Source organism: Leptinotarsa decemlineata, unplaced genomic scaffold (assembly GCF_025532065.1).
Source record: "Leptinotarsa decemlineata unplaced genomic scaffold, Ldec_3_MD MMD2_P_RNA_scaffold_4, whole genome shotgun sequence".
Lineage (NCBI taxonomy): Eukaryota > Metazoa > Arthropoda > Insecta > Coleoptera > Chrysomelidae > Leptinotarsa > Leptinotarsa decemlineata.
In genome coordinates, this window is record NW_027412531.1 from 1,242,362 (window position 1) to 1,266,492 (window position 24,131).

The window sequence follows — 24,131 nt, forward strand, 5'->3', positions numbered from 1 at the left end:
CGTTTTATCTTCAGACAACGTTTGTGTTCCTGGGTTTTGGAAAATATTTTTCATTGCTGTCAGCCAATTAATATACCTTCAACGAGGGTCAAGTTTCATCACCGTTAAAGGATGTCGTGATAATGAAAATATCCTCATTGAAATCACGAGGCAGATCAACCAAGCCTATCGACTGATTTTGCTGCGAATCCTACAAAACTCAATGAAAGATCGCGATGAATCTGCATGTATCATAAGCCTTGTTATATATCTGAGCGATTTTGTATCGGTGAATCGTGTCAAAGCTTCTTACATGTATTTGTTTCAATCGAAGAATACCTGCCGTGAATTGAAGGAAACTGAAAGGCTAGTGAAGTATTTGAATCCGATTTTCATCAAATAACAAACTTGAAATGAAAAATCAAAACTCTTTGACAGATGTTTTGACCTACCCTCTTTCCATGTTAACGTGGACAGATTACACGTATTCATAGAACTTTTGTTTGAAGGTGATTGACAATGTTTCATGATGAATTCCATCTGTTCAGACTTCCATTACCTAATATTATATAAAATGATTTGAAATCCCTAAAAGAACCAGTAAAAGGAAAAATAAAAGAAAAAGAGAATGGCTAAGATTACATGAAAAGCCTTTACACCAACGTTCCGGTCAAAGAAGCACTACAAATCATACAAGGGCAGCTATCCGAAGACGAGAACCTGGAAGATAGAATTAACTTACCTATAGAAGTGATTATGGAATTACTGGGATGGTGTGTACGAAACTGTTATTTCCAACTGAAAGACGAGTTCTTTACACAAGATGAGGGGCTGCTAATGGGATTGGCACTTTCACCAATCATAGTCAACATACAGTGACACCATTAAAGTGCCTACCATATGGGAAACTTTTTTTTCGAAAAGTTTCAATGAAGTTTACCTTCGGTACTTGTTTGTGCTTTGAATTTAACTCAAAATGATGCGGCCAACTGCGACCCACTGACGTTCAGTGTTTGTCAAATTCAACTTTTTTTTTGAAAAAAATTGAAAAGGTGCATTTCTAGATCGAATTTAACAAAAAGTTACTTGAAAAAGTTGTGTCTACGGCAATTTTATATCCATATGCCAAATTTTATGCAACTAGGATGAAGTTAACGTTTTGCTTATTTTTGACAGATATCCCCTTTATTTTAAAGAACAAGTTCGGTTAATTGTCATCAATTCATGTATACATAACAAACTCATCATGGAGTTTAACTTTTCTGATAAATTTTTACTTATACGGACATTTTTAGAGAGAAATTAAAAATGTGCTATAAAATTTTTTAACATGACTGGTGCAAAGTTTCAATCACTTGGCTATTTTCTTAAACAAACGTCAGTACCTTCAATTTTGAAAAAGCAGACACAACTCAAAAACTACAATAAGTATTAATTGTATTACTAGAATTGAAATTATAATAAAATTTCAATATTCAGTATTTACAGATTATTTATTAACACCAACTAGGGCGGTAAGGATGCTTAATCACGTTGAATAAAATTTTCAATCAGGTCTTGGCAAACAAAATGCATGCTATGGTAGTGTCAAGTTATTGATTTACTTGTCAAATTTTTACCAGTTATTGTTGCAATAATGTTGTCTCTTCAGGAAAGAATAGAAATAGTTTTAATATGCGGTGAGAATACACCATACCGGCAAATAGCTAACATTTTTAATGAACGGCATCCAGGAAAAAATGTTCAACATACTACTGTGTCAAGGATAATGTCGAAATTCAGAGAAACAGGATCCGTAGCAAATCAATTTAAGAAAAAGCCCACTCCAAGTAAATATGATGAGGAGGCCCAACTTGACATTCGTTTGGAAGTTATTGAACACGGGCAAACGAGCATAACCGATATCATAAAAAATACCGATTACAAGAGAGAAAGTGTTAGAAAAGTTTAATTGAAGAATGCATTTTGGCCTCACAAGCCAAATTTTATTAACACATCGAAACAACGAGATTTTGATGTCCGTTTGGGGTTTTCATTCTGGTTTCAAGGAGAGAGAGAAGAAAATATAAAGTTTCCGTATAAAATTTTATGGACAGATGAGGCAACGTTCTTTTCAAATGGAACGGTAAGTTCTCAAAATTGCCGATGGTGTGCCCAAAAAAATCCCAATTTCACAGTTGAATGTGGTGATCAGTATTCCTTTAAAACTAATGTATGGTGTGGGATACTTAACGACCAAATAGTTGGGCCATTTTTCTTTAGGGAAAATTTATCATCCGTCGGTTATCCCAACCTTTTAGATAATATGCCTTTGAATATTAAATACGACCTATGGTATCAGCTTGATGGCGCACCAATACATCACACGGTTACTGTAAAACAGTCCCTCCAACAAATGTTCAGAGGCGAAGTTACTGGACGTAACTGGGAACATTATTGGCCACCTAGATCACCCAACTTGACGCCTTTAGACTTTTTCTTGTGGGGTTACCTGAAACAAAAAGTGTACCAAAGTAGACCATTCACTGACATACAACATCTGGAAAATACTATTCGCGAGTGCTGTGCAAATATAAATCCCCGATTTATTAAAAATGCAGTTACAGATGTCAGTAGAAGGACCATAATTTGTATTGAACGTGGAGGACGACATACTGAAATGTAGGCTATAAGTGTTTGACAACCTTATTCAGATCAATGAGTAATTTTTGTACCCATTTGTATTTTCTATAATATTTTTGTTGTTTAAAATTTACAATAATAACAATAGTTCTATCGAAATTATTTGCATTTTTTTTTAGTTGCCTCTGCTTTTTCGAAATCAAAGGTTTGTTTAAGAAAATAGCCAAGTGATTGAAACTTTGCACCAGTCATGTTAAAATTTTTATAGCAAATTTTTAATTTCTCTCTAAAAATGTCCGTATAAGTGGAAATGTATCAGAGAAGTTACACTTCATGATGAGTTTGTTATGTATACATGAATTGATGACAATTAACCGAACTTGTTTTTTAAAATAAAGGGGATATCTGTCAAAAATAAGTAAAACGTCAACTTTATCCTAGTTGCATAAAATTTGGCGTGTGGATATAAAATTGCCGTAGACACAACTTTTTCAAGTAACCTTTTTGTTAAATTCGATCTAGAAATGCACTTTTTCAATTTTTTTCAAAGAAAAAGTTGAATTTGACAAACACTGAACGTCAGTGGGTCGCAGTAGGCCGCATCATTTTGAGTTAAATTCAAAGCACAAACAAGTGCCGAAATTAAACTTCATTGAAACTTTTCGAAAAAAAAGTTTCCCATATGGTGCGCACTTTAATGGTGACACTGTATATATGAAGTTGTTTGAAACTCTGAGATATGTTGACGACACCTTCATAATATGGAACCATGAGAATACTGAACTAGGCGCCTTCCTGAAACACATCAACAGCGTGAGACCTTCCATCACTTCCACAATGGAGAAGGAAGTGGTAAACATCTGTATACCGAAAACCCACTAAAACGGGACAGTACCTGAACCATGAATCCAACCACCATCAATCGACTGAACGAGAAGTCATCAAGACACTATCAGACCCTATTTTTGGGCTCTATAATTCGAATGAAGGAGCCTTAGAAGGAAGAGAAGCCGTCACAACCAGTGCTTGCACTTTTCTACATCAGATGATTATCGGAAAGGATAAGAAGAATTGGGTCCAAGTACATCAGAACCTGCTTCAGATCCGGAAACACTATCTGTAGCAGCCTCACGGAAATCGGGCAACCGAACGCGGACTGCGATTCCTGGAATTGCATATTTCGGATACCGGTGAAACTAAGAGGCCATTGAAAGTTAGTTCGCATTGCCGAGCACAAGAAACGCACACGGCCAAGGGAAACCAGAAATAGCAGAGTATGTTTGGACTCACCAACATAACATCAAGTGGTCCCAAGCTGAGATCATGCACATTGAGGAACACTGCTTTAGAATAAGATTCAAAGAAGCCGCATACATGTTGTCCAACAATGTATTCAGCCAGCCAGGTGTTGTCAGAATCACAACACGGCACAAACTAACCCAGCAAATTTGTTCATGTTTGGATGAATCGGAACTTTCCATTGCTGTTTTCATATATCTCAGCAGAGCTTTCGATAACGTCGACCACTCTATCTTACTAAATCTTCTGGACGATCAATGTGGGAATTACAGATATAGCGAATAATTTTTTCAAAAGTTATCTTAACCACAGAGAGCAAAGGGTAAAAGTGGAAAATCATATAAGTGGGTAGGAAATTATTACATGTGGTGTGCCCCAGGGGACGGGATTAGGACCAATCCTATTCAATATTTACTTGAACAATCTTTTTTACAAGACATCAACTTCAACATTCTGAGTTTTGCTGATGTTACTGTGTTGTTTTACGAAGAAAAAAACTGGTTCAATTCGAAACAGAAATTAGAACATGACCTTCATCAAATTAAATTGTGGTTCGACCACTTTGAGAAAACCCATTACTCACCATTTAGTAGTTATGACAACTCTAATAGAATATACCATCAATATCTCCAATACGAAAGTCATCAAACCCACAAAGAAAATAAAGTATATTGGAATAATTTTAGGTAGCAATCTCAGATGGGACCAGCACATAGACCGCATAGGTGAAAAATTACGTTGCATAATTCACAAGTTCAAACGGATAGCAAACATTCTCAATCAAAAACAGAAAATCATGTTACATAAGAGTGTAGTAGAGCCTCATCTGAGATATGGTTTAATTGGTTGAGAATTTCACTAGTTCGGACTTCCATTGTCTACTATATAAAATGATTTAAAATCCCTGAAACAACTAAAAAAAGAAGAATTGAAAATGAATAGCTGAAAAAACAATTATATTAACCAAAATAAACCTGAAATGAAATAAAAGTGAAATAAAATACAAGTAAAAATAGAACAATTGAATGAATAAAAATGAAGAAATGAAAAAAGAAAATAAAAATAAAAAGTGGACAGATTCCAAGTCACGTTAGTTCACGACGTTTCGATTGTTAGTATCTACAATCGTCTTCGGGTGATGACTGGACTGATTCCTCCGAGAGATGACTATTTATAGGTCGTTCGAGTACTTTCACTTATCCCCGCTTTCAATTTTCCGCTTCACTGGTTCCGTGGGAGATGACCGTTTGGCGGGAGTTGGCCATTTTTCGCTTGATGATGGGTTTCCATATGTTGCGTATTTCTACGCTGGCTTGGCTGAATACGTTGTTGGACAACATGGCCTCTTAGTTTCACCAATATAGGATTTTCCGCATTCACAGGGTATCCGATAAATTCATTTCTTGGAATCGCAGTCCGCGTTTGGTGGCCTGGTTTTCGTGAGGCTGCTACGGATAGTGTTACCGGATCTGAAGCAGGTTCTGATATTGTACTTGGAACCAATTCTTCTTATCCTCTCCGATAATCCTCTGATGTAGGTAAGTGCAAGCACTGGTTGTGACGGCTTCTCTTCCTTGCGAGGCTCCTGCTGTCTTCTAGCCAAAGTCTTTTCTACCATTGCTTTGGAGTGGCCATTCCGTTGAAGATCATTTTTGATGATGTCTAGTTCCTTCTCGTGACCTTCCTTCGTATAACAGAGCTCAAAACGTGCGGAAAATCCTATATTGGTGAAACTAGGGGGCCATTGAATGTTCGCATTGCCGAGTACAAAAAACACACACAGCGAGGGGAAACCAGTATATCAGGAATAGCAGACCATGCTTGGACCCATCAATACAACATCGAGTGGTCACAAGCTGAGATCTTGCACAGAGAGGAACATTGGTTTAGGAGAAAATTCAAAGAAGCCGCATACATGTTGTCCAACAACGTATTCAGCCAAGCCAGCGTAGAAATACGCAACATATGGAAACCCAGCATCAAGCGAAAAATGGCCAACTCCCGCCAAAACGGTCATCTCCCACGGAACCAGTGAAGCGGAAAATGGAAAGCGGGGAAAAGTGAAAGTACTCGAACGACCTATAAATAGTCATCTCTCAGAGAAATCAGTCCAGAAGACGATTGTAGATACTAACAATCGAAACGTCGTGAACTAACGTGACTTGGAATGTCTCCACTTTTTATTTAAATTTAATTTTTTCATTTCTTTATTTTTATTTATCCAATTGTTTTATTTTTACTTGTATTTCATTTCACTATTATTTCATTTCAGGTTTATTCTGGTTAATATAATTGTTATTTTCAGCTATTCATTTTCAATTCTTCTTTTTTAGTTGTTTCAGGGATTTCAAATCATTTTATATAGTAGACAATGGAAGTCCGAACTAGTGAAATCCATCATGAAACATTGTCAATCACCTTCAAACAAATAATTGGTTGGGGTTATGTAGAAAAAATTCATCAGATGTATCCTATGGAAAGCTTACGACTACCCTAGCGGTCTACTTCATTCAGAATCTGGAATATTTGATTCCAGAAAGCTAAATTCCATAAATATTGCTGTTGTACAACATAAAAAAATTATCTATTCCCATAAATATACTACACGTCTGAATCATAGTATCGTCATACCATTTATGCTCAAATAGGTTGGACAGAAAAGCCACCGGTATTTGGGACCAAAACTCTACAGTTCTCTTCCTGAAAATTTGAGATGCGAATCAAGTCTCAAAAAATTTATGACAAATATCAAATTATTTGTTAAGGATATAACACGAGCAGAGGTACATAAAAATATATAAATTTATATACGTACTTCCTCGATTGTAGACACATATTGTGTATTGATTTGTTTTCAGTCTGGAACTATTATGATTAAAATAATCTTCATTTTATAATTCTACTTTATTTCACAATGGTTTACTTCTGTCATGGATCCCTATACATTATTTGTTTTCATTCATTTAAGTATATTTCGTTCAAAAGTGTCCAGTTCAAACTTATATTTTTATAAATAATCTCTAAAACTTTTGGGAAAGAAAGTTTTTGACTTTCTACTACTCCATCTGATACAAAAAAAATGGATGAGAGAATCTTCCAAAGAAAGGAAGGAAGTAATCAATTTGAAAATAAGTAACGCTATACATGGATGTGTAGATCATGCAAAGAAGTAACTTATTTCAATACATTATTTTATTCACATTCTGTCACAGGTATACAGTACAAAGTTATATCCATACATAGTATCCATTTATTACATTGGTTTATTCTTAATTATTTATATTCTGTTCAAATATGTCCAATATTCCAATATATTGATTGGTTTTATTTATTTATAATCAGTTCAAATGTAGCTATTTTGAATTTATATCTTAGTATTTAACTTGATGCATAAATCTCATTTAATACACAGAGGCAGATAATTTTACCTTGTGAGATGTATTTGTTTTGTTCACTGTTGATTTCTATATGTGTACATGTAGTTTCACTGTAAAAAATATTAAGAGAGTGAATATATACAAATTATTATATTCAACAGAGCTTCCTATCTCGGAACAGGGAAATAAATGCCCAGTCGACAGCAGATTGCGAAATGATGATGATTCATTACTAGAGAAACTAGAGAATTTAATGTTTTCGCAAAGGTGAGTACTGATTATGTCGAAGTATAAGTTAATTGAGTCAAACTCAGATGTTGATCACTGACATCAGGAAAACTTTCCAAAATTGTGAAATTCAAAGTTTGATGTGGTATACAAAGGTAATTTATGAAAATGATATCAGCTCTCGAAAAGTAGTGCATAATTTTGGTGTTTTGAAATGTCTGGTCTAAGCCTTGACGAAACATAAAAAAATATGTACGACTCCATGGGTTTTCAAAACCTCCGCAATCTTTGAAATTTGAAAAACTACACTTTTGTTTATTATTAGGAATTATTCATGAATAACCATCCTATGCCATTTCTGTGCTACAACCTTATACATTTCTTAACATTGAAAATATAGTCAAATCACGATTTGTGTCTTGACAATTTTTGTTCAGCGGGTTCGGTTGTATGAACAATGTAAGACCAGCTGATTAATAATTATAGAAACATTGAAACTTCAATATACTCCCATCTCCTCGCCTCACAACTTTTCCTACGTTTTTTTTGAAGACAAAACGAAACAATCCGGTCATTTTAGGTTTTTTAAACCTCAATCTGCGGAAGAATTCCTACTGAGCTCAATTTTGGTATTCACCTTCATTATGGCGTTATAATGAAGATGTGGAAAATCGACACTGATATCGTGTCGGTTGAAAAAGTTATAAGGGTCAAAAGGTTACGAAATTCAGTTTTTCGCGAATATCTCCTTACCTATGGCTCGGAGGTCAATGAAGGTCATTATAAAAGTTATTCCTCATACGATTATCTACAAAAAATTATTTCTCTATTTTTCTGTAAAGTCAACCGTTTTCGGACTAGAGCGCTGAGAAAGCGAGTAGAATGCACTCACATAGGGTATTGTTTACCGTATACATATAAGGCGTCGACTGTATTGCTTTTTGTTAATGTATTCAAGTTTTCTTGGAACTCCTAACTCCTACTCAGGCGTTTTGTGACAAATATACTTATATTATAGCGGTTTTGGAACTTAGTAAAATCTAATATATATACAGAGCTTTTCATGATGAGCGTTAATTAGCCGTTTCTGGCAAATTATTTAACGGATCAACCTGAAAATTCCACAGTATGCATAAATCAATATGACCTACACGCCTAAAATATTTCAGACGAAGCGGCGTTGTCGCTTCTACTATAAAGTAGCGGCTTCTTTGATTTTTCAAATGGAACACCCCGTATATAATGTCATATTATGATCCATTATCACTTTGTCAACAAATTCATATACTATTTCCCTATACCTATCTATTACCGTTTAGAAAATATAAATTAATTTCGATATTTTTTTTTAACAAACATGAACTTTTATAAATGCTGATAATCTTGAACTCTCTTGCACTAAAACGATCAAATTTGAAATGGAGTGGGGTGATACTATAAGGATCTTCACTCCGAGTCATATTTCCATTTGCCTCATACAGGGTCTTCAAAAAATGCAGATACTTTGATCTCATGACAAAATGAGTGGAACTCAATTTTTTCGAATGGAACACACTGTATATTTCAACATTTTTGAGCTCTACATCCCATTTTAGATTAACTTTGTTCAGATAATACTATTTCTATTTTGAACCGTTTTCGTTTGATGTTTCTCAATTAGTCACAGATAATACAATGAAAAGATTATTGTTAAAATACTCCTCAATGAAACTTCTCTTCAAACAATAGTTTTATTAACGCTGAAACACGAACTGAAAATAATAAACCCATAAATTAATGAGTTAGTTTAATCGTCAGTGTATTTCAGAATATGTTCAAACACATCTCCACCTCTACTTAAACAAACATGTAATCTCTTCAAAAGATTGTCATGTGTTGCGCTTCTGATCAAGTCTGGAGTCAAACTATTGAAAGCAGTTGTAACTCTCGATTTCATATCTTCCATTGTTGTTATTGGAGTAGAGTAAACCATATTTTTAATGAAACCCCACACGAAATAATCTAATGGATTGTCATCTGGTGTTCTAGGAGGCCAACAAAAAGGTCCATTATTACCAATCCATCTGTCTTCGAATATTTCGGTTAAAGATTCGCTGACTGAATGAGAATTATGGAGTGGAGCACAATCCATTTGGTACCATACACGTTCTCTTCCTGGTCTATCAGTTGAAATCATTTGAATTCCATTCCTCAGTAAATCTTCATATTTTGATGCATTCAAATTATCATCATAAAACTCGATATAAAAAATTGACTCATTCTTTATGGCACAAAATACATTGAATTGCCATCTTTCTTGAAAACCCCTTTGGGGGACAACATGCGGATTTTCTGGCGCCCAATAATGACTCTTGTGTCTATTGAAAACTCAATTTTTTGTGAACTTGGCCTCATCTGTCCATATGATATTGTCAAGGAAATGTTCATCCTGTTGAGTCTTGACAAGTAACCATTCAAAGAATTCCACTCTACGAGGAAATCAGTCTCTTTCAAATGTTGGACACAGTAGAACTTATAGGGATGCCATTTATGCTTATTGAGAATTCGACAAATTGTCACGTAGGGTATACCTATCTCCCTTTCAGCCTCGTGCAGAGAAGCATTTGGAAATGCATGAAAGTATCCGAAAACTGTTATACCATTGTCATCATCATCCACTTTAGTCTTCTTACGAATGATTTTTGGACGGAAGGTTCCTTTCACCCTACAGTTTTTTAGTAGTCGATTTATCACATTATTATTCGGCTTCGGAAGTTGTGGATATCTTTCATGAAATACTCGGCATGTTCTACTTGCAATTCTATTGCACTCACCATAAATTATTAATAAATTCAAGAAATCTCCATTACTATAACCTAATCTTGACATTATTCTATCATAATTGGTAGCTATCACAGTCAGTCAAAACCACCAACGAAAGTCTGACGTTATATAATTGGTTTATTCATTTTTCCAAAGCACACTATTAAAAAATATTAATGTGTACTGTTGTACGTTAGAGACCAATACCTCAGTGTATACAAATTGTAACTTTTTCTAAGGTAGGTACATACCAATTTCGAATTGACTGATCTGAGACAGTTAAAAAACTGGACCAAAAAGAAATATTACTAAGTATAAAAAAAATGTTGAATATCCAAAATGAGTGATGAATTCAAAAAAACGAGCAAGAGAACCACGTCAGTTTCCGTTTGAAACAGTTTATCAAAGTATCTGCATTTTTTGAAGACCCTGTATGAGGCAAATGAAAATATGACTCGGAATGAAGATCCTCATAGTATCACTCCACTCCATTTCAAATTTGATCGTTTTAGTGCAAGAGAGTTCAAGATTATCAGCATTTATAAAAGTTCATGTTTAGTAAAAAAAAATATCGAAATCAATTTATATATTCTAAACGGTAATAGATAGGTATAGGGAAATAGTGTATGAATTTGTTGACAAAGAGATAATGAATCATAATATGATATTATATACGGGGTGTTCCATTTGAAAAATCAAAGAAACCGCTACTTCATAGTAGAAGCAACAACGCCGCTCCGTCTGAAATATTTTAGGCGTGTAGGTCATATCGATTTATGCATACTGTAAAATTTTCAGGTTGATCCGTTGAATAGTTTGTCAGTAACGGCTAATTAACACTCATCATGAAAAGCCCTATATATAATACAAATGACTACTATATATATATATATATATATATATATATATATATATATATATATATATATATATATATATATATATATATATATATATATATATATATAATACGAATGTCCTCCACTAGTCAAAACACTGTTGTCATTTTTGATGGTTACTCCGAAACCAGTAAAAATATCAAAACGATAGAACGACTAAGACGAACCGCAGCCGTTTCTACATTTTGTGAAGTGAACTCCAATGATTCGATGGAAGTTTTTATCAGTCAAGAAAAAAATTTATCTATTCGATTTAATAAAACAAAATTAGTTGAATGCTCATTGAGAATTTCAAAAAAGTTGGTATTTCTATAAGACAATCATGAAATAATGCTGATGTCTTGATAGTTGAAACAGCAATTGAAAAATCAATAAATAATACTTCAATTATCGTTTGCGAAAACATAGATCTATTGGTACTTCCCATAGCACGGACACAAATACTTGATCAACCTACATCCATTTTTTTTAAGAAACCAGGAAAACAATGTTGAGAAACAAAAGTATACCAGACTGAAAGCCTAAACAAGTATCCACACTGCAAGACAAATATTCTGTTTCTACATGATATAACCGGATGTGACACAACTTCAACACTTTTTGGGACAGGAAAAATTAAAGTCATGAAAATGTTTGAAAAAACACCCGATTTACACAATTTTGCAGAAATATTCCAACAAGGAAATTGCGCTCGAGATGCCCTTGTCAATGCTGGAATACATTTTCTACTAGCAATGTACGGTGCACCAAAATCAGAATATTCAATTGACAGTTACAGATACTGCAGCTTTGCTGAACTAACAAGATGAAGCACAGCTGTGTAATTTCAATTATTACCACCCACTTCTTCAGCAGCTCAACAGAGTATTCATCGAGTCTATTATCAAATACAAATCTGGCCAGTAAAAGAAATTGATCCAGAACAGTGGAGAGTTGAAAAATAATATATTACAACCAATAACACCTTCATTGCCACCAGCACCCGAAAATCTACTGAACACAATCTTTTGTAATTGTACAAAGGGGTGTAGTGGCAAATGTGGATGTGAAAAATTGGATTGAGATGATCTTAACCCTCTACCGGCCGTTATTTTTCAATGAAAGAAAAAATTCGAAACTAATTTTTTTTATTAAAAGATTAATTTCTTGAAGTTCTGAGTATACAAAAAAGTTTTCACCCCCCTTACAAGTTTGTGGGGGGTTAATGGGTATGGAATAGCATGAAACAGTTCGAGTTAGGTGTTATACATAAATGTACATTACACTTTACAGAATACATTTTAGGTGACCCGTTACAGTGTGGATATTTACATCTTTCCCTTTTTTTAGTAAAAGTTGGCCAATGACCAATTTGATCCTTGCGAGTATCTTCCGTTGGCATTGTAGCTACTTTTTCTCTTTTGTTTTTATTATCTATTTCTTTCTCAACAATAAATGAATTTGGTCTTCCTCGTTTTTTCGAATCAACTTGTGCTCCACTGGAGCAAAGAGTACTGGCTAGATCAATCTTGAATTGAAGTAATGACATCTGTTCTTTTTGAGATATATTGCATATTTTGCAATCTCCTCGATATAAAAAGCCAAGCGTTCACTACGCAAAGATACATGAGGTGAAAATATATTTTGTGGTACCATTTTTTACTCCGAATTGAAGTTCTATAGAGAGCAATGAGGGAATCAACCAAGTCAACTCCTCCCATGAATTGATTGTAGATGCAGACAGCTTGTGGGCACAAAACATCAATTTTGGAGTTGGTCTTTTCATCCCATCTCTTCACTTCTTTAGTGGGATGAATGCCAACAAAGCTACTCAGTAAATGAACTGGCTTATTATCATACCATTTTATGGCCCTTAGATCAACTCCATCTATGCATGCTCTTTTTTCTTCCATAGTTCCCCTTCCTTTCTTCTTCATATCTTTATCAGAAGAAAATGAACAACCTGCCAAACGATTATAGCGAACAGTTCCCAAACTTGGGATTCCCAATTTGAATAATTCTACTTGAAGCTTGACACTATTGAACCAATTATCATAATATAATGTATGGTACATGTTTCTGGGGATTATTTTTGCCAATCGCATTACTACATTACCACTTACACCCACATCTACTAGTGTTTGATCAAGTTCTTCTTTGCCAGCATATAATTCCCAGTTGTACACAACACCATATCAAAACCACACAAGACAAATGCTTTATATCCCCACTTTCTGGGCTTAGCCTTCATATATTGCTTCAAACAATGTCTACCTTTGAAAGGAATCATCTGTTCATCAACACAAAGCTTTTCGGTCATCGGAATATTATTGAAATTTTTCACAAGTTTGTTGATAAATGGACGCAGTTTGAATAATTTCCTTCCGAGAAGGAAAAACCCCTTTCTCTTGAAACAGGTTGAAAAGTTTGCAAAATACCGATGCTAGTTCATTTGGGCAAGCTTAAAGTAAGATGACGAGCACTTCTAGACGGGCTAAACGCTGTCGAAAAGTTATTTCCTACATTGTGGATTCTAGTGTGGAAATAGTTGGTGGTGCCTGTGGAGTGGGACGTAAATTCTTCAACTAGTAGATTTGCTTTCTCTATAACTGTTGTTGCAATTGAACTATGCACTTTCTTCAGTCGTGGAATTGAGGATTTTGTAACGTTTCGATCAACAGCTTCAGCTACCGACCAGAAGGATCTAGACCCGTTAGTATTGACAAGCAGTTCATCTCTGATTCTGTGATTGTAGAGTTCTTTGCTTTTATCTATCCTGAGTTTGCAGCTATTGCGAGCATTAACAAACCTAGTTCGGTTTTTGGCACTGGAGTTTTTGCGCCACTGCCGGTAGCCGAGATTTTTGGAGGCGACAGCTTTCTCGCAATTTTTGTTGAATCAAGATTTGCCGTTATGAGGTAGTTTTATTGATGAAGGAATATGTGCATCTATGGATGATAGAATAACTTCCGTAACTACAGAAGCACTAGTTGATAGATCTTTAGAGCTGGAAGAAACATCTAGCCAGAGGAAATTTTGGAAATGGTTTTGAAGATACTTCCATCCAACTGATCTGCAATGCCAAACTTTGCGCGGCTCAGATACATTCACTCGACACTGAAATGAGTTCCAGTGTTGAGTGATATACAGCTGCCTGAGGACGTTGTAAGAAGTTCGTTTTAGATAGCTGATGTGTTTACGGAAGCGAAGTTCTAGATAAAGATTCATCTTGGTCACGAAGATAGGTATTTAATTTTTAGTGCGGACTTGAAAAGTGGATTAGGTGAGTTTTCTGTTCCTCCTGAGTCCAAACAGCATAATTGCCGATTCATTAGGATTCATGTTGAACTCATGGGCTGTAGAAATGTCAAAGATGGCTTGAATATCTTAATTAATATATCACTGGGCAGAGGTAGAATTAAAAGGCGGAAAAGAGGTTAAATTTTTGTATTTTTATTTCCATTTTTTCAACTTTACCACATTTATTCGATTTTCTAACCTCAAATGAAGCTTGGATGTACACCTCTCAAGTTTTCATTTATTTTTCTTCAATACATTATTGTTCATTCTAGGTCACCGAATTGCAAATTTTTAGTAGGAGTTGATAAATCTCCTTTTTGTTATCAACATGTCATGGAAAAACCACTTCCAAAGAGCTGTAAGGAGATACAAATGAATGGTAAGACTGATATCTGACATAGTATAGTACGAACACTGTATAGAATTATGGAATAATTTAAATTTCTGGAAAAGAAATGTTTTGACTTTCTACTTCTCAATCTCTATACGAAAAAATGGAGAAATCTTCAAAAGAAATGAATAAGAAAACTTTTCACATGGTCGCTCTTGGATCACTCAGTTTGTCATCATTTCATTCGTGGTCAAGATCATAGACTGAACTGTTGCCAAAGTGAGCGTGTAACATCCGTCTAAGGGTTGTGCTTTCAACTCATAGTGAAGAAATCATGGTTTTGAATTACCAACAGAAGTGATTTTCATAGATCTACATTAGAATTTTGCTTGGTAGAAAAATTGATCAACACCACACATATACAGAGTGGTCCAACGAAAAGTATGCACCTTGCTCTTCTCCTTTTTTTGTAACTTAACGCAAAAATGCTCAGACAGGTCAATTTTGCTTTTGAAGGGGACACATTTTAGATGTATTTTTCTACCTGTGCCTTCAACCCCCTAGCGAGGGTGAGTAGCAACCCTAAAATTTTAAATGAAAAGTGGGGTCAAGTGATATATCGTTTGAAAGGGCACAAAATTCTCTTTCCAATGATACCTAATTTGTTGTATTTCACTCAAACATGTAGGTATTATGAAGAAAAACAACTAGAACCCAGTACTTTGAAATGTGTAATTGACTTAGTAGAATCCTACTTCAGCAAGTGCTGAAAATGTGACCCATTTGCTTCCATACAATAATACAGATTTTGTTCAAATCTATTCCTAACATTCTGTAGCATATCAGGTGTTATACTTCTGCACTCTGCTGTAATTCGTTGGCGAAGATCTTCTATGGAGTCGGGCTGCGTAGCAAAACATTTATTTTTCAAGTGTCTTCAAAGGAAAAAGTCCAAAGGCGATAAATCAGGTGACCTGGCAGGCCATTCGATGGGGACTCTCCTTCCAATCCGCCGTCCAGTAATCCGATCATCTAAAAACTCTCTTACCGGAGCAACATAGTGAGGAGGTGCTCCATCTTGCTGGAAATGAAGCCGATCATCATTATGATTCAGGTCATTTTCAATTATTTCTGTTATGAGAGGATAAATTGTATCTTCAAGCATGTTCAGGTAGACCTCACCAGTTAAATTCCTAGGAATAAAAAGTAGTCCTACGATATGACTACCTAATATGCCACACAAGACATTGATTTTTTGAGGGTACTGGGTATTGACCTCTCGGAATGAGTGTGGGTTACTGTCATCCCAGTAACGGCAATTGTGCCTATTCACAGCTCCATTCAAAAAACATGTACTCTCATCGGAAAAGCACGTGTTGAATGATAGGTGCGGATCATCAATTAGTAGCTGGCTCAGTTGTTCACAAAATTGCAACCTTCTATCAGGATCACCTTCATTGAGTTCCTGTACCAATTTAATTTTGTACGGATGAAATTTATAGGCTTTTAATATCCGTATTATGGACGAACGGGAGACACCTGAGGCTGCAGCAAGCTCACGGGTACTTTGAGTATAATCCAATTCAACGTGTCCCAAAACAGCGATTTCCACTGCTTCATTTCTGATCGGTTTCCGTGGCTGGTGTTTCATATTACAGACAGATCCGGTATCAACAAACTTTTGGACTAACTTGGCAACGTACGAATCATTTCCCGGGATGACCGTTATTGAAGAGACGAGCAGTAAGTCTAGCACAACTATTATATTGATAATGAAGTTTAACAATTTCAACTCGTTCAGAAATGGAATAAACCATTTTTACAGTGAAGTTGAAATAATTTCAAAAGCAACCGAACTGAATCAATGAACGTTTGCCTAAATTCTTTTTGTACAATTATTTGCTGTTGTTAATTGAACCAAAAAACGCACGAGAGGAATCGAGGAATGTAGTAGTGATAAAAATGCCGTTTTTTCCCCATTTTCATTAACACCAAAAATATCGAGTAAATGTTCTTGCTTTTTTTATAACTATTCAAGTAAATACAACAAATCAGGTATCATTGGAAAGAGAATTTTGTGCCCTTTCAAATGATATATCTCTCGACCCCACTTTCCATTTGAAATTTTAAGGTTGTCACTCACCATCGCTAGGGGGTTGAAGGCACAGGTAGAAAAATACATCTTAAATGTGTCCTCCTCAAAAGCAAAATTGACCTGTTCGAGCATTTTTGCGTTAAGTTACAAAAAAAGGAGAAAAGCAAGGTGCATACTTTTCGTTGGACCACTGGATATTTTATGAGTATATAGGAGAGGCGAAATATTTTGAATGGGACTATTTGAATTCAACTCTTTATTTTTACTGCATGGGAAGATAAAGTTTTTGTACCGTCTGAAGCAAATACTTGTGGAGAAAGAGTTTTTGGCAAACTTTCACTATTTTCAGGAAACAACGTTTCTGGAATATACGAAATTCAACCAAAAATGTCCAAAAAATCAATAATGGTTTTATGTGACATGGAAACGATGGGTGGTGGATGGACGCATATACAAAAGCGATTTGATGGTTCTCAAGACTTTTTTTTGGGCTGGCGAGAGTATAAATTTGGATTCGGGAACCTCAAAGGAGAGTTCTGGCTGGGACTTGAGAATATATATCTATCGACAGGTATGTATGAGTCGTTAGAGTCAACACACTATACAGAAATTTTTGTGAAGACTATGACGCTATTCAATTTGAAAACTTTATCATTTGATAAAGGAATGACAAACCTTCATTCCTCTCCAGTGATTGCCTACATTTCAATTCACTGTTTCCGATAAAATTTATTTTATCTATCAGTTAACTTTTGTTGAAGAAATGGAATAGGTTTAAATTTCTCTTGGAACGAAAATACATCGTCTTCTTTGAAATCTATGAACAGCAGTTTTTTTTTCGTTTTGCTCCAGTGTATTAATTTTGTTCGACACAAATTCTCGTTTCTGATAAATGGATATTCTAAGCCTTCTACATTTTTATATAAAGTTCAATTACTGTTTCATTGCCATCACTTCACTACCTACTGTGGTTTCATTACCTATTGACCATCTATATAGTGTAATTTACGTAAATATACAGGGTGATTCAAAAGTACTTTGACAAACTTCAGAAGGTGATTCCTCACAATATTCTAATATGAATAGTTCGAATAAATAAACGTCCAGAAACGATTCGTTTCCAAGACACAGGATGTTGAAGTTTTATTTTTATTTTCGTTTTTTTCAAATAACTTTTGAGATACTGAACTTAATTGAACGAAACTTGGTAATAGGATGTTTTTGAGGTGTCGAATTCGAACCTGAGGTTCTTATTGCTCTAACTCGTAGGGGGCGCCACCGACACGTTTTTTTTGTTTTTTAAAGATTCATAACTTTTTTGGGCGTACTTCTAGCACATTTTTCAGTAAAAAAATCGATTCCTCTATCATATCTACGTGAATAAGCTACCCTTGTTACTAGTCGCTGTAAGCAACCGTTTTCTAAATATTTGGACTTGAAAACTTCAAGTCGATTATTTGATAATCGATGCATGTTGAAGTTATTACGAATATTTTGCATTTTTCACAAGAATGCTTTAGAAATAAATTTGACGTTTGTGAGTAGTTTTGGAAATTATATATTTTGTGACAGTTAGACGTTTAGTTGAAGTTTCCGTAAGTAGAAGTAGAAAACACTTATTTTGGAGAAATGGATTGTTTAAACAATAATGCTCATTTAGCCGATATGCATTTCGTTTATGGCCTTGCGGATGGCAATGCGCGCGAAGCAAGACGTATTTACCAGGAGCGATTTCCTAATCGAGTACTGCCTTCAGCTCCAACATTTGCTAGTCTCCACCGTCGTTTGGCAGAAACAGGTAGCTTTAAGAGGGCAGCTGATATTATTGGAAGACCACGAGCAGTCCGAACCCCAGAATTGGAAGAAGCTGTTTTGAACGCTTTCGAGGAGAATCTAGAAAAAAGCACAAGAGTAACTGCTGAAGCTGTCAGTTCTACTTAGTCCACAGTTTGGAGAATTATCCACGATCAACAGTTTTACCATACCATATTCAAAGGGTACAAGCTCTTTTGCCACGAGACTTTCCCCAACGCATTACTATGTGTCAATGAAATGAAAATTGGCTGAAAATCCTCAATATTTAAGATATGTAATCTTCACGGACGAGGCAAACTTCTCCAGAAATGCTATCACAAACTTTCATAACAACCATGTTTGAGCTCTCGAAAATCCGCACGCAGTTAGTGAAAGGCATTATCAGTATCAACTTTCTGTAAATGTATGGGCGGCAATAATTGATAATTACTTGATAGGTCCTTTCTTTCTTCCGCTCCGACTGAATGGCGCAACTTACAGATACTTTTTAGGAAATGAATTGCCGGGACTACTTCAGAATGTACCATTAGAAATTCGTATCCGCATGTGATTTATGCATGATGGGGCTCCGGCCCATTTCAGCGTTGTAGCCAGGGAGTTCCTTAACACAGTCTATCCAAATCTATAGATCGGTAGGGGTGTAGAAGAAACTAACCAGACGTGGGCACCAAGGTCCCCAGATCTAAACCCGATAGATTTTTATTTTTGGGGACATTTGAAGTCACTAGTTTATAAGACTCCAGTAGTGAACGAGGAAGATCTAAGAAGCCGAATAGTAGACGCCTGTGAAACAATAAGAAACACACCAATAATTTTTGAGCGGGTACGAGATTCAATTACTAGACGACTGACTGCCTGTTTCTTTGCTGAAGGTGGACACTTCCAACAATATATTTGAACACAATTTAGTTTCGTTTATTTTAGTTTATTCTACATATTCAAAATTTCCTGAAATGAAATGTTGACATTTCTTGCAAATTTCATTAAAACAAATACTGATTATGCACCCTTGATACAAAAATAACTATTTCGCTTGAGGATGTCATAAAGGAACGTACCCAACACTCTTCAAACGAGTGAAATGTCAAATTCATTTCCAAAGCATTCTCGTGAAAAAACAAAATATTCGTTATAACTTCAACATGCGTCGATTATCAAATAATCGACTCGAAGTTTTCAAGTCCAAATATTAATAAAACGGTTGCTTACAGCGACTAGTAACAAGGGTAGCTTATTTACGTAGATATGATAGTTATAGGTCTTTAAAAAAAAGAGAAAGATGTGTAGCTGGCGCCCCTACGAGTAAGAGGAATGAGAACATCAGGTTCGAATACGGCACCTTAAAAGCCTCCTATTACCAAGTTTTGTCCAATTTAGTTCAGTTTTTCAAAAGTTATTCGAGAAAAACGAAAATTGAAATAAAACTTCAACATCCTGTATCTTGTAAACGAAGCGTTTCCGAAAATTTATTCATTTGGACAATTCATATCAGAATATTGTGAATACAGTGTGTAAAAGCCAAATGAAATGATTTCATTTTTTCGATCAAGGTACATATTTCAACAAAATTCCTAAACACGTCAAACTTGAATTATAATTTGACTCACTTCAACGGAAAAAATACTACCCCCACCTTCAACACCTATCGAATGATAGGTACAACCCCCAATTTATTAAATGGGAAGTATAGGTTTGTGATATATTGTTTGAAAATGTTATCGTTTTCAAGTTTATTGCAACATTTGTGATGTACTGTTTGGAACCTTTGGTGTAGTAATGAATATTAATGGAGTTTTAATAGTATTTTCTATTCTATTCAATAATAGAAAGGCCAATTGTAAAATTGATTCAGGGTGGTACACTTGTATGTGTGGTATTACTGATTACCTACCTGTATGATGTACCTGAATAGCAAAAAAGCTTTAGTTTTGAGTAGTTTCTAGTTTTATCTTCCTCTTGAAGATGATCACTTGGTGATCGAAACACGTGTCGAGGTGTAAAAATAAGGATTTGGTGTTGGGAAAAACTCCAGTAATATTCATTACTACACCAAAGGTTCCAAACAGTACATCATAAGTATTAGGTGTATAGTTTTTTCAGAATCTGTGACGAATGCCCAGCGATAACTATCCACTCAGAATATGACGGATTCATTCTTAGCATGAAAGAATCAATCTCATCGGAGCACTTTTTGTTTTCATTCATCGAGTTCAGGTCTTGCATATACAGGCTGATTCACGGTGGATGGCACATTGGACGTTTCTGGTGAACCAGACAACGGATCACTTTGAAAATTTAATGGAGGGCATATTCAGACATTCTCTAGCCAACTAAAATATTTTCGACAATGCGGTGTTGCCGCTTCTATTAGAAAGCAGTAGCAACTTTGATTTTTCAAATGGAACACTCTGTATATAATATAATTTTTGGAATCTCCAACAATTGCCCGACAACTTTTCTTGATATTTCCCTGTACCTATCTGTTACCGTTTTCGAAATAAAAATTAATTTCAATTTTTTTCTGCGAAAATCATGACTTCTAAAAATGCCGATATCTTTTAGTTAAGAAGTACTATGATATCGAAATTTGGTTTGGAGTTAGGTGATACTTGGACACTTCCCACACGTCAGCCTAATCTCCGTTACTTCAATACAGGGTGGTAAAAAAATACAGTTTTTTCGTTTGCTTGAAAAAGTTGCTGAAATTTGATTATTTTAAATGGAACACCCTGTATATTATTGAAAATTCGGAAAGCTGCTGGAATTTGCTTTCTTTCTATGTATATCATACATATACCTAACGAAGTTCTTATGAATTTGTTTATTATTTTTAGACAGTGTGACAAAATTATCAGCAGAACATGTAGAAAGTTCAATGAAATGTATCCGAATCTACCGCCAATGAACCTCAAGAAATTTATACGAATTCAGAACAATTTCAATGCATTTGGATCATCTTTAAAAGCACCAAGAAACTTGCCTCGACCCGTAACTTTCGAAGACAACCAGATTAATGTCTTAGCATATTTTCACGCATTTCCCGAGTCATCGATAAGAAGTGCTGAAGAAGATTTGGGTATAAAATATTCATCGGTTCAAAGAATTTTGCGAAGACATGAAATGCATGATTATAAATTCACCAAAATTCAAGCAATGAAGCCTCAAGATCCTCAACAGAGAGTAGAATTTTGTGAAATGTTGTTGACACGCATTCAAGAAGATCCACTTTTTTTAAATAAAATTATTTGGACTGATGAATCGAAATTTTCGAGAGAAGAGATTTTCAATAGAAAAAATCGTCATTATTGGTCCAGTGAAAATCCTCACGTCACAAAAGAAGGCGGATTTCAAGAAAAATTTAGTTTTAATGTCTTCTGCATGTTGATGGACAACAAATTGAGGTACGTGATATCTGTTTAATCTGTTTAAAATCTGTTTAAAATCTGTTTTTCCGTTAACCAGCTGTCGCACCCCTACGAACGACAACCCTCAGAAGTCGAAACTTGTGCGAGCTAAGGATTAACGAGGTCTTACCTTTTAACGTGTGATTCCTAACACGGGTTGGACGGTAGCAAGTGAAGATCGATCGTTCAGACTAGGGCTTGAACCACCGACCAACACGGCAGTCAATTCGAGTGAGTGAACAAAGCACCCACGCCGAACCGCTTGGCTACCGACTGACCATATATATACCAGAAGCTACCTGAATATTTTGGAGAATACTGTAGACAGTTTCGTGGATAATCTGCCACTCGAAGATTATCGAAACTGTTGGTACCAACTAGACGGAGCTCCTGCACATTGCACAAGAGAAGTGAGCGCAGAACTGGATAGACTATTTGACGATCGGTGGATGAGGCGCTTGAGACCATGGAATTGGCCAGCGAGATCACCCGATCTTAATCCATTAGATTTTTATTTGTGGGGAATGTTTAAAGAAAAAGTTTACAAAATACCCGTGCGTTCGAGAGATGAATTGTTAGAAAGGATTGCCCAAACATTTGAAGATTTGGATCCCAATGAAATCAGATCTGCCACCACGAAAGCAGTCAACAACCGCATTTTAAAGTGCTTGGAAATGAACGGCCAGCGATTCGAACATATTTTGAAATATTCCACATGATTGTTTTACTTTTTTATAATTATTCATATCAATATTTCCAATTTCAAGTTTCTTGGTGCTTTTTAAAAGTTTATCCAAACATATTGAAATTGTTCTGAACTCGTATAAATTTCTTGGCGGTAGATTCGGATACATTTCATTGAACTTTTTACATGTTCTGCTGATAATTTTGTCACACTGTCCAAAAATAATAAAACAAATTCATAAGAACTTCGTTTGAATAGTTTTGTTCCATCGTTTTGAAGGTATTTGCAACTTCTGAAGTGACGAAAATGTCGATATTATTAGGAGAATGTCACAAAGCTACTGTCAAATAGTAATCATGGCCTGCTTACCAAATACCGAGTGGAAATACCATTCTGAAGGGACATTTTCACAAATAAATGTTCATAAGTCCGAAACTTGACTAGTTAGGTATATGTATGATATACATAGAAAGAAAGCAAATTTCAACAGCTTTCCGAATTTTCAATAATATACAGGGTGTTCCATTCAAAATAATCAAATTTCAGCAACTTTTTCAAGCAAACGGAAAAACTGTATTTTTTTACCACCCTGTATTGAAGTAACGGAGATTAGGCTGACGTGTGGGAAGTGTCCAAGTATCACCTAACTCCAAATCAAATTTCGATATCACAGTACTTCTTAACTAAAAGATATCGGCATTTTTAGAAGTCATGATTTTCGAAGAAAAAAATTGAAATAAATTTTTATTTCGAAAACGGTAACAGATAGGTATAGGGAAATATCAAGAAAAGTTGTCGGGCAATTGTTGGAGATTCCAAAAATAATATTATATACAGAGTGTTCCATTAGAAAAATCAAAGTTGCTACTGCTTTTTATAGAAGCGGCAACACCGCATTATCGAAAATATTTTAGTTGGCTAGAGAATGTCCGAATATGCCCTCCATTAAATTTTCAAAGTGATCCGTTGTCTGGCTCACCAGAAACGTCTAATGTGCCATCCACCGTGAATCAGCCTGTATATTTTCTCCTACTTTATTTTTTTCTTTCATTACAGCTATGGGAGGAACTGAGTTACTTATCGAGATCGTCGATAGAGACAATGTAAAAGCCCATGCTCACTATAAAGCATTTGCAATAGGATCTGAAGCAGAGGGTTATAATTTGAGTGTGTTGAGAGATTGCACTGGAGATGCTGGTGACTCATTAACTACTCACCTCGGTGAGAAATTCACAACCAAAGACTTTGATCAAGACAAGCATGCACAAAATTGTGCTGTGTTATTCAGTAAGTAACTGTTGACAACTTGATATTGG

General features: G+C 35.3%; 1 protein-coding gene across 1 annotated transcript in view; it reads left to right on the forward strand.

Moving 5' to 3' along the window:
• The window catches only part of LOC111511970 (microfibril-associated glycoprotein 4), a 38,437-nt gene that overhangs the window by 8,870 nt on the left and 5,436 nt on the right, over positions 1-24,131 (forward strand). Inside the window, exons 3-6 of the mRNA XM_074186638.1 lie at positions 7,439-7,544; positions 14,758-14,864; positions 17,261-17,482; positions 23,872-24,102. Of these exons, the coding sequence (XP_074042739.1) occupies positions 7,439-7,544; positions 14,758-14,864; positions 17,261-17,482; positions 23,872-24,102 (666 nt within the window). The remainder of the gene's footprint in view (positions 1-7,438; positions 7,545-14,757; positions 14,865-17,260; positions 17,483-23,871; positions 24,103-24,131) is intronic.